At 47.7% G+C, this 15,312-nt stretch overlaps 1 protein-coding gene across 11 annotated transcripts in view; it reads left to right on the forward strand.

Annotated features, from left to right (window-relative positions):
* NAV2 (neuron navigator 2) overlaps positions 1 to 15,312 on the forward strand; it is a 387,753-nt gene that overhangs the window by 216,083 nt on the left and 156,358 nt on the right. For 10 of the 11 annotated variants that reach the window (XR_003517395.1, XM_027579102.2, XM_027579093.2 and 7 more), the window contains 2 exons: positions 4,718 to 5,819; positions 10,643 to 10,755. Coding sequence is in view for 10 of the 11 variants with exons in the window: in XM_027579102.2 (XP_027434903.1) it covers positions 4,718 to 5,819; positions 10,643 to 10,755 (1,215 nt within the window). In the remaining variant the exon portion in view is untranslated. Of the gene's footprint in view, positions 1 to 4,189; positions 4,203 to 4,717; positions 5,820 to 10,642; positions 10,756 to 15,312 lie in introns of those variants that run through there. The other variant, XM_027579101.2, reaches the window with a different exon arrangement.

Genomic DNA, 15,312 nt, shown 5'->3' on the forward strand with positions numbered 1-15,312 from the left:
GCTTTCCAAAAAAAAGAGGAACAGGCCCCAAACAGCCACTTCAGCCAAGGTCACTTGTGTGATACCTTCAGAATGACAGGACATGTCAAGACCACTCATGACCTGGAGCCCCCTTCACTATTAAGGGGATTTCTAGCCATGACATAAGTACAAAGTATATATGGTCTTATCCTCAGGGGCTCTCGTGCCCTGTCGCCCTAGTCAGGAAACTCCTGTTCTGGAAACCACATTCAGATCATCTCTACCTTTTACAGCTATGACTAATAGCCTTGAAATGTCCCCATGATCCCATAACCAAGGGGAGCCCAGGCTAAATGCCAAGTAGAAATTCTGAGGCTCTGAGCCCTGATTTTGTTTTTTGTTTTTGCCGCAGTTTAGGCTAAAAAGTTTTAATAAAACTCTAATGACTAATCAGAAGTCTGTGTCTCTGTTGTCTTAAATGTGAATTGCGTAAGCCGAAACTACCAACCTACAATTCCAAAGCCACGAGTGTTTCTATGCTCTGGAAATCTATAGGGCAAAAAGATGAGTCGGGGGGTGGGGGGCAGTGGATAGCCAGCCAGCCTATACCAGAAACATGGCATGACAATTCAAAGGTCATTGGCTCTGTGAGTGTTTCCCAAATGGGAGAATTAATGGATCCCAACCCTTAGGCCTCATGGTACTTTGGGCATCCCTCTACAGTCCCTTACATTGTTCTCTGCTCTCTTTGAGGCCTGTTGCCCCTTTGGACAGTGAGTTCCTAGGGGGCAGGAGCTGTATTTTATTCTTCTGGATTCCCAGTGCCTGGTGTAAGTAGGTAGCCCTCTAAAATCTGTTTATGAGGAGGTATGAACAATGTCCTAGGGAAATACAGAGTAGGGGGAAATGCCATGTGATGTAAACCAAGTGATTCATTCAGCTTTAGGGTCTCACTGTGACAGATAGGGCATTTGAGCAGGGGTTTAAAAGACAAGTAGGAGTTTCTGGGAGCCATTTTGGCATAGCCTGAGAAGTGACAGTGTGAGTATACGTCATGCCTACATCGTGAGAGCCCTTTCCCCCCTGCCCGGCACCTTGCGTCTGAAGGAGGCACACAACCTCAGCTTGCTCTGTACATCTTAAGTATCCGAGCCAGGTGTCTGTTGGTTGAGCTAGGTAGTCGTTGGTTAATTTCTAGCTGTGGATGTTAGTGTTAAAAATACACAGACGTGCTAGATAGGGGCATTTGTCAAAACCATTTCAAGTAAGCTTTATAGAAGTTCCAAGGAGTATGGAGGTTCCTCAAACAGTTGAAAATAGAGCTACCGTATGATCCAGCAATTGCACTACTGGGTATTTACCACAAAGATACAAATGTAGGGATCCGAAGGGGTACATGCACCCCAATGTTTATAGCAGCAATGTCCACAATAGCCAAACTGTGGAAAGAGCCAAGATGTCCATCGAGGGATGAATGGATAGAGAAGAGGTGGTATATATACACAATGGAATATTATGCAGCCATCAAAAGGAATGAGCTCTTGCCATTTGCAACAAAGTGGATGGAACTGGAGGGTGTTATGCTGAGTGAAATAAGTCAATCAGAGAAAGACATGTATCATATGACCTCACTGATACGAGGAATTCTTAACCTCAGGAAACAAACTGAGGGTTGCTGGAGTGGTGGGGGTGGGAGGGATGGGGTGGCTGGGTGATAGACATTGGGTAGGATATGTGCTATGGTGAGCACTGTGAATTGTGCAAGACTGTTGAATCACGGATCTGTACTTCTGAAACAAATAATGCAACATATGTTAAGAAAAAAGAAAGAAGATAGGAGGGGAAGAATGAAGGGGAGTAAGTCGGAGGGGGAGACAAACCATGAGAGACGATGGACTCTGAAAAACAAACTGAGGGTTCTAGAGGGGAGGAGGGTGGGGGGATGGGTTAGCCTGGTGATGGGTATTAAAGAGGGCACGTTCTGCGTGGAGCACTGGGTGTTATGCACAATGAATCATGGAACACTACATCAAGAACTAATGATGTATGGTGATTAACATAACAATAAAAATAATAATAATAAAAAAAGAAGTTCCAAGGAATGTGTGGGCGCAGAGAAGTCACCCTGACCCATGTACTTACACTCAGTGGAATGTGCCCAAGACTTCTTTAGGAAAGCAGGGCACGCACCTCTGAATGTCATGTGGTTCTTGTAACAATGTCCATTGTTACAACCTGCTCCCAAGACTTTAGCACTTACTTTAGCACTTACTTTCTTTTTTCCCCTCATTTTTAAAAAATTTAAATTCAATTAATTAACAAGTAATGTGTTATTAGTTTCAGAGGTAGAGGTCAGTGATTCATCGGTCTTATAGAATACCCAGTGTTCATTACATCATGTAGCGCCTATTTTCTAACAAATGATAAAATTCATTCACTACGTTAATTAACATTTCCTCTCTGCTGGAATGTAAGCTCCATGAAGGCAGGGGCCTTGCTGTTTCACATCGGTGTGTCCCAGGTATAGAGAACAATGTCTTACATATGCATTGAATGAGTGAATATTGACATGAGTGGAGATATTGAATGAACAAGTGAGCGAATACTTTTGCCCCAGATCTGAGCCCAGGTAAAGGGAAAGACAGTTGTCCTAAGAGAAGTGGAACTCAGGATTGGAGGTCACAAGTATTACCTCCAGAGAGCCAACCTCTACACATAGGCTGCCTCCCTTCCAGTGGCTGGGCTGGCTTGCGCCCCACCAAGGATGCCATGAACACACCTAAGCAACAGAAAAGTTGATGCCTCAAAAGCACTCTCAAGTCGCTCTTGTTTAAATATACCCTTCATCAAAAGAGGTAGCTGTGATGATTCAGTCCCGAGAGCACTGTGTCAGGAGCCCTGGGTTCACGTCCCAGCTATGTCCATGTCTAGCTATGTGATTTTGGGTCAGTTGTTAGCCCTCCCTTGAGCTTCCGTTTCCCGACTCATAAAAAGGGGGCAGTGAGCCCCTCTTCACGGTGTGCCTAGCACTGCACCTCCTGATACCAGGAGGCCCTCCGTAAGCAGCGTCCGGCCTGTGGAGACCCTCTGAAAGGCCAGCTGTGTGGGTGGGTTCGTGAGCCTGTCTCCAGGCCAGTGTCCAGCTCTCCCCAGGAAAAGATCCAACAACGCCCCGTGAGTTTTGTTAGGGAGGATTGGGCAGCACCCCCCACTCCAAACCCAAATCCCCAGTAAGTCAGGAAGATGTATGTGTTTTAAAACATTGGGAGGTCTGCTTTGGATCACCCTGGAGCTGTGGCTTCCCAGAGCAACTGGGAGTGAGTGGAGGGAAGCAGTTCCTCCACTGGGAGTTCTCGGGGCTCGGTGCTCATGCCCCACACAGGGGCTGCCTGCACTCGACTTCGGCAGCCGTTGACTTTTAAATCATAAAATGCCGCTCTATACACAGTTTACTCTGTTGCTAGAAGGCAGCGGAACATAGGTATTAAAAAAAAAAAAAAAAGGGCAGAAGAAGCAGCCGTTAATCCCGCCAGGCTTTTGGGTACTGGAGCAGTTGCGGATGACAAAAGTTAATTAGAAACATGAGCAGTTTAACTGAAAACACTTGTGACAATTGGAAGGGCAGCCTCTCTGGTTGGAGAATTTTTCCTGGGGAACCGTTGCAGGAGAAAGTAGCTGCTGCCAGGTAAGTCATGTCATGGTAACTTTGCAGACGGGGATGTGCCCTTCGGGGGCTGAAGTGCCGCGTCCCATCTGTCCTGTGCAGTGGACGGGCGTGGGGTGTGGGTGGCGTGGCGCCGGGCTCAGCCTTGATGTGCCCTCCCGGACACTTTCTGACAGCTACTGTAATGAGGGCGACAGAGCGGCGTGGTTCTGAGCGCTCCCGGAGGAGGGCGTGACAGTACTCATTCCTGGGGTATGGGCCCCCTTGGTGGCGAGCACAAGTCCAGTGTGGAACCCGCCCTTCTCAGAATCATTCCGATTCTCAGTTTGGAAATATCTTGAGGTTATTCTGAGAAGAGAGTCTGGCTGGGGAAATGCTCCCCGAGCGAACGCCAAGGGGGAAGCCTTGACTTTGTAATAACCTGTGTGTTTTCATGCCTATGGTGCAGCCATGTGCGGGTGATACTCTGAAGCTAAAATATCTTTTTTAAGTCTTGCCTGCATCATGTTTGTATCTCTTTCAGAGTGTCAGCACAGAAAAATGTATATGCTTTGATAGGACCTAGCGACTTTCTCGGGTAATTATTCTTCTGTAAAGATCATGCTTGGTTTCTCTTTCTTTTTCTATTTTTTTTTTTGTCCTGTTTTAATGTCTCTCCTACATTTTCTTAAAGTTGGCTAATTCCCAGTTATTTCGCATAACTGGGAACTTGGGTTGTGGGTTAAATAATTCAAAACAGTAGGCATTTCCTACATCTTTCCTACACACCATAGTGGTGATGGAGGTTTTTGCTAGTTTGTGTTTCCGTAAATGTATGCTTAATTGTGCTTTGCGCATGTTGGTGTTAAGATCAGTGTGCGTTTGCACGGCATATCCCGGAATGTGCCGGCGAATATGAACGGTGTGTGATGGAGAGCGGTTGGCAGGTAGGATCTGAAATTGGAAGCACAGGTAATGCACCAGGCGGGTGGTGGCGCCATCTGGCATTTGGGTGGAGAGTGATGGCCCGCGTAACCATGGCCCACCCTCCCTCACCGGCAGTGCCGGTCCGTAGGCATAATTCGACTCTCCTTCTCCTCCCCATCTCTGCAGAGCCATTGGCGAGCCCAGCCTCCACCCACCCCGGAATGAGTGAAAATGCACCTGCTCCTCTGGAGAGTGGCTGCAATTCCAGCCCCGCTAACAGCAGCACCTCCTCGGCCATCCCGCAGCCCGGCGCAGCCTCCAAGCCCTGGCGCAGTAAGTCAGTCAGCGTGAAGCACAGCGCCACGTCGTCTATGCTCTCGGTCAAGCAGCCCATGCCCGAGGCCCCCAGGCCCCCCGCTGAAGCCATGAAGCCAGCCCCCAACAATCAGAAGTCCATGCTGGAAAAACTCAAGCTTTTCAACAGCAAAGGGGCTTCCAAGGCAGGCGAGGGCCCGGGGTCGCGGGACACGAGCTGCGAACGGCTCGAGATTCTGCCCAGCTTTGAAGAGAGCGAAGAGATGGAGGCCACCGGTCGCTCGCTGTCCACGGTGGGTCCTGCTTCCAACAGCCCCAAGATTGCACTCAAGGGCATCGCCCAGAGAACTTTTAGCCGGGCACTGACCAACAAGAAGAGTTCCCCGAAAGCCAACGAGAAAGAAAAGGAGAAACAACAGCGGGAGAAGGAAAAGGAGAAAAGCAAGGACCTCGCCAAGAGAGCCTCTGTGACGGAAAGGCCGGACCTCAAAGAGGGGCCGAAGGAAGACCCCAGTGGGGCGGTGGTGACCGAGATGCCAAAAAAGTCCTCCAAGATCGCCAGCTTCATCCCCAAAGGGGGAAAGCTCAACAGTGCCAAGAAGGAGGCTACAGCCCCTTCCCACAGTGGAATACCAAAACCAGGAATGAAGAGCATGCCCGGGAAATCCCCAAGTGCCCCTGCGCCTTCCAAGGAGGTGGAGCGGAGCCGGGGTGGGAAGCCGAGCTCGGGGCTCCCCCAGCAGAAGCCCCAGCTGGACAGCAGACACTCCAGTTCCTCCTCCAGCCTGGCGTCCTCAGAAGGCAAAGGCCCTGGAGGGACCACCCTGAACCACAGCATCAGCAGCCAGACTGTCAGCGGGTCCATCGGGACCACTCAGACCACAGGAAGCAATACCGTCAGTGTCCAGCTACCTCAGCCCCAGCAGCAATACAACCACCCCAACACCGCCACCGTCGCGCCTTTCCTGTACAGGTAGGTGCGGCCGCCTGCCCGCCCGTGCTGGGCCATGGGGCAGCGAGCCTCTCTGGTAGATTCTAGGTCTTTGAGGGCAGGGATCGGGCCTGCCTTCCGGGAGCATGAAGGCTAGCAGCTGAGGTACCCTCTGACCAGCTTCTGATAGAGCTGTGCACATGTGCTGGAGGGACCAGTTAGCCCCGGCATGGCTTGGGCAGGGAGGGGGAGAGAAAGCTAAAGACAGGAGGCAAAATTGGAGCTGCCCCCAGGATGAGGAGGAGTTTGCCAGGCATGTGGGGCCCCAGCGGGGCATTTACAGAAGCAGCCGCAGCACGAGCAGACTTGGCGGGTGGTTCGGTGTCACTGGACATGATAGGCCCCAGCGTCGGTCCTAACAGATCCTGAACATACTTCAAAAAATGAAAAACAGAAATCACCTTGCTGAATACCTGAGGCTTCTTTTCACAGAGGGGTTTGTCCTGAACTTCCAGACGCTCATGGTTTCTTACTATATCACATGTATTAAGTATTTTTTCAGTCCTTGCTGGGTACTAGATTCTTTTGAGAGGAGAGCGGGAACGGGAGGAAGAGACCGGTTCTAGAAGAACCAAAGAACCAGGTTATATTGAGACAAGCCTGGATGTTTGCTTGTCTGACTCCATCCTGTCCCCCCCCCCCCCCCCCCCCCCGTCCCTCTCCGTCTCTAACAGCACATCCATGGGACCACGGGAGAGAATGTGGAGCCAGGTGCTGCTTGCTCTGTGTGCTGGTGGCCTGCGAGGGCCTCTCATGGCTCAGCCGGCACTGCACACCTTTGCGGAACGGAGGACGCTGGCTCTTGGTGGTACTTGACACGTGCCAACGAGTCCTCTCCAGCAGACGGAAGCTCCCCTAGCCCTACTTTTAAGGCAGTCCCAAAGCTTTGCTCATCGTGCTCAGCTTGATCCTATACTTGAGATATGTAGTACCTTTGGCCAGTCTGCACAGCTGAATGTTCATAATACCCCCTGCATAGCAAAAGGGGTCCAAAGATTGAATGCCATGTTCCCGGCACTTCCTGTACGGCTTCTGCCCTAAGTATAGACACATATACACGACACACACACACTCGTGCCCCCATAGGCGTGGACATACTTTGACAGTCACAAGTATGGAGACAAGTTCTTATTCCTTTACAAAATGCTAGTGTGCATATGCCCACGTGTATTTACATCCCTGTTCATGAGCTTCCTGTGTCTATAGGGTTCCCCAAAGAATTGGCTATCCCCTCTCTCTCTGCCCGAGTTGTACTCTGGGAGGCTTTGTAACCATCCCTGCCCACAGCGGCTGGAAAGACTGGCCTGAGTGATTCAGAGCAAAGCCAGGCAGGTCCAGCCAGTGAGGGGATGCCAGGCCTCTCCTCGTCACTCTTTCCTTCTCTTCGACTCACCCTCCCTGCCAGCGGGGGTCACGCCCGGGCTTTTTAATTGGGAGAAGGTCATCTCTTTATTCCATCAAGTCATCAGCTCAGCTAACCCTGGAGAAGAGTGCCAGGGCTTAGAGAATGAATGACTCAGCACTCCATGCAGAGTCTCCTTGCAGGGCTTTGAATGCAGTTGTTCGCTGAACCATGGAGGCAACTGAATTGCTCCCCATGAAATTTGTATCATTCCAATAACTTTAATAGTCTTGAGGTCACGCATATTCAAGCTCCTGCTCACAGATTGTAGATTTGCATTTTCGAAATTAAAATATAGGATGGTCTTTGGTCACCATCAATTTCACTCCCTCTTTTTTTCTGTAATCACTGGAAAGATTGTAAAACATTTAACCTCTTTTAAAATTTCAAGCTTTTCTGTGGGAGGAAAACTCCTAATGAAAGAGCAAATGTCTGACCAATAGGAGGAACGAGAAAATGTCACGCTGTCTGTCAAGCTGCATTTTCATTTTCACGTTCACCCTGTACGGGGTCCTTCTGGCCCCTCCCTGTGTAGTCTTGGGCCCTGCCTGCAGGGAGAGCTATGGAGAGTGTGCACCAAGAATGTGCAGAGACCCAGCTAAGGGCTTCTTGTGCCTTAGCCCGTATGATCATCCCCGACACTCCATGAGCTAGCTAAAAGGGGGAGGGTCAGAGGGAGAAGCAGACTCCCCGCCGAGCAGGGAGCCCGATGCGGGACTCGATCCCGGGACTCCGGGATCATGACCTGAGCCGAAGGCAGTCGCTTAACCGACTGAGCCACCCAGGCGCCCCTGAGCTAGCTACTTTTGAAATCCCCATTCTGTAGGTGAGCAAACTGAGGCTTAGAGTAAAAATAACTTGCACCAAGTCCAGAGCTAATAGCTAGAAGAGCTAGCGTTTAAACCCGTCTGTCTAACTAGAGGGACCGAGTTCTGAAGCATGAAACAATCTGAATCACTGCGTCTCTCTGAACCACATTGTCCTCACCTGTAGAGTGAGGAGATTGGATGAAATGAGGGGATTTTTAAAAAATGGGTTAAACTCCCCTTGTGCTCTAAAATTCGATCAAGTTCATGGCTCACTGCAGATAATTTGCGGTGCTCCCTCCACCCCCAGAATCTGTCCATGTTAGTGATGTTACCAAGGCATAAAAGAAAGATAAATCATCTTTTAAAATCACTCTGAATGAATTCTCTTTATCAATTCGGAAGTAACACTGTGTATCTATCACTTGGAGCTCTACTGAATGCTTCTATATCCTATCAGGGGAGGTCGCTATTGTAAGCCCTGCTGTACAGAGGGCAGGCCCTGAGGGTCTGAGGTATGACATGACTTCTCAGATGTGCATGGCTTCCTCCAGCCAGCTACACTCCTATAGCTCGGAGGGTTCAGACTCCTGAGTCTAATGCTCCTTTCCATACCCAGCATCTTTCTAGACTTAAAAATTTCTCATTTGTCTCTTCACCGCACCCTGCCTAAGTGTCTGCTCTACATGTGAACTTGAACAGCTCAAGTTCTTGTATGTACATATCAAAAAAGCCAGTCTTTGCTTTCAGAGAGCTCTCTGGTTGAGGAAAGATGTATTAACTAGATCCCATTGTAATATATCGGCGTCAGGCGAGTAAGAGCACTGTCGAAACACACAGGTAAAGCCATCAGCTAGTACTGTCCAGGGAGGCTTCCTGGCCAAGATGACGTGGGAACTGCAGGTTAAAGGCAAATGGGGAGCAAAGTGAGGAAGAAAGAGGAAAACAGCCTTCAGGCACAGATCACCGTAACTACAAAGACAAAACTGCTAAGGGCATGATATGATCTCGGAATGCAGGGAAGACACGGTGAAACATAGGGCAGGACTGGCAGGAGACAGGGCTGGAGATGAATGAAGAATCCCCACATCGGGCCTTGTCTTCCACAGTAAGGACTTCACTTTCTCTGTGGGCAGTGGAAACTATCAGAGGCCTTTCATCAGAGTGATGTGATCACATTACAAAAATCAGTGGAGGATGGTGTGGGGAGTAGACCAGACCTACAAGCAGTCTAGAATAGAGAGCGCAGATTCAGGTGCCTGATTCAGACCTAAAAGGTAACCTAAATCAGCGGCTTGAGGTAATGGGACTGTGGCAGAGGGAGCTCTAGGCCTCTCTGGAGGGAGCAAACATCCCTTGGCACCGGCAGGTGGCGCCCTGCAAGAAAGTCAATCAGGACTTTCTTGTTTTTACTGAAAGAAAAAGAAGAGAAAGGGACAAGGCAGAAATCCAGATATTTCTTGCGAAATCTCCCAGTTTTAAAATGCTGAAATGAATTCAAAAAGCGTTACAATACTACACAGACCAGTAAGAATCCGTGGGCTGGTTCTAATACTTGGCAGCCATTTGTAACCTCCAGACTGAAGGCAGTGTACCTGTTTACAAAGTGCTTATAGGGCAGAGATGATGAGAGCCTGGACTCTGGCCAGGGGGTCAAGAGGAGCAGTGGGAATCCAAATATGCTCAACGGTCGGAGATTGCAGGAATTTGGAACTGATGGCTTCATTCAGAGGGCAGAGGCGGGGCAGAATAGATGACGAGGTTTCTCAGTACGTCCCCCACATTTAAGACAGTTCACATTCTTGGCAAACACTTTCTTCACAGAGAGTGAAATCTGGTTGAATGAGCTCAGGATGCTAATGAATTAATAATGCTACACCCAGGGTTATGCATCTGAGTGCAATTATGCATTTGCATGCCATGCCTAAGTCAGCAGAGGTAGTTGTGGCAAGAACACATTGCACGAAGCAGTTGCCTTGATTTGCTTGACAAATGAGGGCACAGAGAAGGTTTGGGGAAGTGCAGATTTCAGTCAAGTGTTGAAATAATGATCAATGAGACCTTTCATCTCAGAAAATCTGAGCTCTGAATCAGAGACGTGGAGGGCAAACACACCTGCTTGGCACCCACTCCTGACTGGTTTTATAGTCACCTTTTCAGAGAGAGCCATGTCAGGAAGATTTGGGGAGGGCCGTGGGGCTGTTAATGGAGTCCTCTTTATGCTTGACTTGCTGGCATTGCGGAGTACTTAGAAGCTGCTCTTTGGCAGAGGTTAAATGATCCAAACCACGCGGTACTCTCCAGCATTTTTCTGGCTAGACCCAGCTCCCTGATGGGGATTCAGAGAAGCATTCCCCAGTGAGGGATTGCAGACCCTCCATTTGGGCAATGAATATTTCATCTTTTACAGTTCAGTGGCTCTCTCTCTTTCTAGGACATTGCTCCACATGTGCTGATGAATTATTTAGAGTCAGTCTGCTGGTCTGCTCTGTTCTAAAGCTTCTTGTGGATGGTGGGTGCTGTGGTCAGACCACAGTGGTCCAGATGTGGTAGCTACTGTTCGTGACAAGTGTGTCTGCTTTGGTTTGTGTGTGAAGGTCCCAGACAGACACCGAAGGGAATGTTACTGCTGAATCCAGCTCCGCGGGTGTGAGCATGGAGCCCAGCCACTACGCCAAGAGTGGACAGCCTGCTCTGGAAGAACTCACTGGTGAGTACGGAGCCCCCAGAAAGTCTGTGTCTGCTGGTGATGAGGCCTCCCGTATGACCACCTGCTGGAAGGGCACAAACCCAGCTTGACTCAAAGTTACTTTACTGTTGCATTGATGGATGAGCTAAACAAACTTATTTTCTTTTTTGTTATTTTATCATTTTCCTTCTTCTCTTTCTTTCCAGTCCTCTCTCACACAATGCACTCCCTTGTCCCCAGAATTGTAAATAAGTCTCTTACTTATTGGCAGATGCTATTTTAATAAATATTCCATTTCATTCATGTAGGGGGTCTGGGTGCTCTGACACTTAACCTTGAACCTCCTTGTTTACTCTTCAGATAAAGTCAGTTTCAAACAAGATCTGGAGCTATAAAATACTTCTTTTTTTCTTTCCTATATGGAAGCACTGATTGAAAATGCATTCTTAGCTCCGCCATTAATCCGAAAGAATAATACAGCATGCTGCTTTTACCAAAAAGAAACAAACGAGCAAATCTAAATTTTATTTAAGTGTAACCTAGCTGATAATGTTAAAGGGGTATTATGTTATGTGAAAACATAAAATCCACCGTGTCATATAGTTAAGGCCACAGATATTCATTTATCAATGTTACACCATTACATTCTTAAAGGAGAGAAGTTAGATATGAGTTAGGATTCCTACTGCAGTGCATTCAGAGTTAACCCCTCCTCTGTCTGTCTTCCCCATTCCCCAATTCCGTGCCCTCTCTTCCAGCAACTTCTAATCAGGAAAGCAAGTGGTAAACCACATATTTAGCAGTGGTTGTATTATTCTTCGTATATCTTACCACTTCCAGAGTTGGGTTAAAAATTGAATCCATGTTTAAAATCCATTTATTAGACTAAATATCCATGACCACAGCATTTTAATAGCCACATTACAGCTGTGGAATTGGTTTGCAGCCCACGTGATGGAATCGTACCCATCTCACCATTAACCCTGAGTATTAATTTCAGAGGATCTGAGCGATTTAACTATTTCCTTCTGGTTCTGCTGGCTGGGCACAGTGATGGGGCAGAGTTTTGAAGCCATTTTGAAGTGATCCATCTTGCCATGGCTCAGGGCCCCACATTTGGGATTCATTTTGTGCTTCCTTCTCACCAAGCTCTGTAGCCCCCTTGCAGATGAGGACACGGAGAGCCTGGCTAAAGAGCCGCTATGAGAAGAAGGGCGTGGCATTCAGTGACTGCTCAGGTCTCCACACGCATTCCAGACCGTGTTCTTATGTGCACACATCAAAGGAGCTGGGCCAGCGCTCCAAGAGCCAGGCGTGTATCAGATGTATGTCCCGTGGAGTAGTGTGGATTCATGTCAGACACCGAGGCTCAGCAAAATTCACATTTGAAAAGGAAAAGCAGCAGCTAGAGAACATTCCACATCACACTTAAATTTCGGAGTGACAGATTACAGCCTGCGATCTTTCACCAGTTTTTCTCTCTCTCCATGTGTCTCCGTCTCCTCTGCATCAAGCCTGCACAGCCGAGGAAGAGCTCAGGGATCCTGAGATGCTGTGGTTGGTGTGGGGGATCAGACCTGTGCAGCCAGTCTTGCCTGATCAAGCGCTCTGGTTTTCGTGAAGTCTGGTGGCATGGGTTGCTGATGGGAATTTTGTCTGTCCTCCCCTCTCCCCTCCTTCCTTCCTTCCTTCGCTGATGGGAATTGCTTAATCAGAGTGGCTTGTCTTTACATTCAAGCAGTGGAAAGTAAACGTGTGACTGTCCTGTGAATTATGGAGATAACGAATAGTAGTACAAGGTTAAATTAACTTATTCATAGCCAATCCCTTGAAATGACAAGGAATAGTAGGTGTATTTAGAAATAGATATTTAGGGGGCACCTTAAGTGACTTAGTCACTTGAGTGTACGGCTCTTGATTTTGGCTCAGGTCATGATCTAAGGGTCACAAGATCAAGCCCTGCGTTGGGCTCCACACTCACTTTCTCTCGGGAAAAAAAAAAAAAAAGAAATGGACAATGGACATTTAGGAGACTATTTGACCAATTGCTTTGTTCTTCCTCTCCTTAGGTGGGGAATTAGGTGGATTTTCCCATGGTACTTTGTCATTAGCATAGCATTACAGCTGAAACCTGCATCTTGGGTTGTAGAGTTAGAAGGGAGCACACACACCCGTTTATTACCCAATCCATGAATCCCTCTATCCATCACTGATGAAATGTCTTTCAGTCTCTGCTTAGATATTTGTGACAGGAAGTTACTCCGTAAGGCAACCCTTCCATTTTTTGTTGACTCTAACTAGTAACAGAATTCTTTATTCTTTCGTTTCTCATCACTGGATATAATCCATCTCCTGTAGCCCACAGATAATTTCCATTCTCTGTCATACAACAGCTTCTTCCTTAAGCCTCCTTCCCCCAAGTAAAAATCCCGGGTTCCTTCCATGTTCCTCTTGTAACACCCTGACATCCTCCAGACTCAGCTGTACTTGATCAGAATGTGGTGTTCTCTCCATCGTGACCAGTGGCCTGAGGGAGGCTGACCTTGCAAATATATGAGAGCTGCAAAGAGCCACGGGATAGCTTAAGATCTCTGTATATGAGCAGAAGGAGCCTCTCTTTCCACCAGAGCATGGTTGTGTTCTTATTTTGTTTAGGCTGTGAGTTGGTAGGGGAGTCTTACATCATCTGAGGAGGTAGAATTGGCAATTCAGAATGTGATCACCCAAGCAAGGCCGGTGGGGTCCTGGTTTGCCCTTCTGCATTGCTCTTGGAATCCGGTATGTGTAGAGCTCTGAAGGGAGCAGACATTTCCCAGCAGAAACCCCCCTGCACACACCCCACCTTGGGGGAAAACAGAAAACCCAAATCCAACAAGCCCTTATTTTGTGCCAGGCGTATCATATGCATCTTCATTTGATCTTCCAACCAACCCTTTCAGAGAAGGTTTTCATCCCCATTTTACATTTGGCATTCAGAAAGATAAGTGACCTACTCAAAGTCAAGTTGCTAATCAGCAGCAGTGCCAGGATTCAAGCCTTTATCTGTCGAAATGCAGATAGTCTGTGCTTTTTCTTTAACCGGACACTGACCAAACATTTGTGGACAAGAAATACCTCTCAGGCATCTATAGATTTGTGTGACAGTTACTAAGAGTAAGGGTGAAATACCATCCCATGTCAAAGATCTTTGACTTTCTAAAGGAGTGTTAGCAGGCAAACATGTCAATTAGGAGAAACTTGGAGAAATAAGTATAATTATTATACTTTGGCATGTAATTAATTAATTTGAAAACATGTGCCTAGATTTAGCTTTGATAAATGTGTACTGCAGGGCCTAGAACTGTCCAAAGGGTCAGTTCCTTTTTGGCCTTCTTACATAGACAGAATATGGCCAAACTGACAACAAAAGATATCTACCTGATGGCCCCAGGAGACAGATGCAGTTACATTCTTCCAGCACCACTCAGGGGAGGTAAGTAAACATTCATCACTGCTTTCCTTTCAAAACACATACATGTATGTATTTTTAAAGAATTGGGTGGGAAACGCAAGCTGGACCACTTTTCAGATAAGAGAAAATTGCCTTCCAACTTTCTCTTGGTTCAAAAGGGGGAGAAAATTGGAAACACTTGGCATTTTCAAGGACAAGAGAGTTGGCTAGAGCCAATTTCCTCCCAAAAATCACACATCCATCATTCGGTCCATCTGCCAGCCTCCAGGCACCACCATGCAGGAACAACCTGTGGAAGCCGTTCTGGCTCAGAAAGAAAGTCACTGCTATAACATTTCTTAGCTGCCTGTTGCCTTATTAAAGATGACCGCTGGGAGTTCTCCTTAGTGTCTGATGTAAATGCTCTTAGCTGCTGCCCATGTGTGCTGTGTTCTGTGCGGGGATTTCTTTAAAAATGTTGCTCGACGCATGAGATAGTCACAGGCTTTTAAAGAGCCTTGATGAAATGTAGTGATCTGAAGTGACATGTGCACCCCGATGTTTATAGCAGCAATGTCCACAATAGCCAAACTATGGAAAGACAAAGAAGATGTGGCACACACACACACACACACACACACACACACACACACACACACACACAATGGAATATTATGCAGCCATCAAAAAACATGAAATCTTGCCATTTGCAACAATGTGGATGGAACTAGAGGGTATTATGCTAAGCGAAGTAAGTCAATCAGAGAAAGACAAGTATCATATGATCTCACTGATAGGAGGAATTCTTAATCTCAAGAAACAAACTGAGGGTTGCTGGGGTGGAGGGGGGTGGGAGGGATGGGGTGGCTGGGTGATAGACATTGGGGAGGGTATGTGCTATGGTGAGCGCTGTGAATTGTGTAAGACTGATGGATCACAGACCTGTACCTCTGAAACAAATAATACATTATATGTTAAAAAAAAAAAAAAAAGAAGAAGACAGCAGGAGGGGAAGAATGAAGGGGGGGAAATCGGAGGGGGAGACGAACCATGAGAGATGAGAGACTCTGAGAAACAAACTGAGGGTTTTAGAGAGGAGGGGGATGGGGGGATGGGTCAGCCTGGTGACTGGTATTAAGGAGGGCACG

The sequence above is a fragment of the Zalophus californianus genome, chromosome 11 (assembly GCF_009762305.2).
Source record: "Zalophus californianus isolate mZalCal1 chromosome 11, mZalCal1.pri.v2, whole genome shotgun sequence".
Classification (NCBI taxonomy): Eukaryota; Metazoa; Chordata; class Mammalia; order Carnivora; family Otariidae; genus Zalophus; species Zalophus californianus.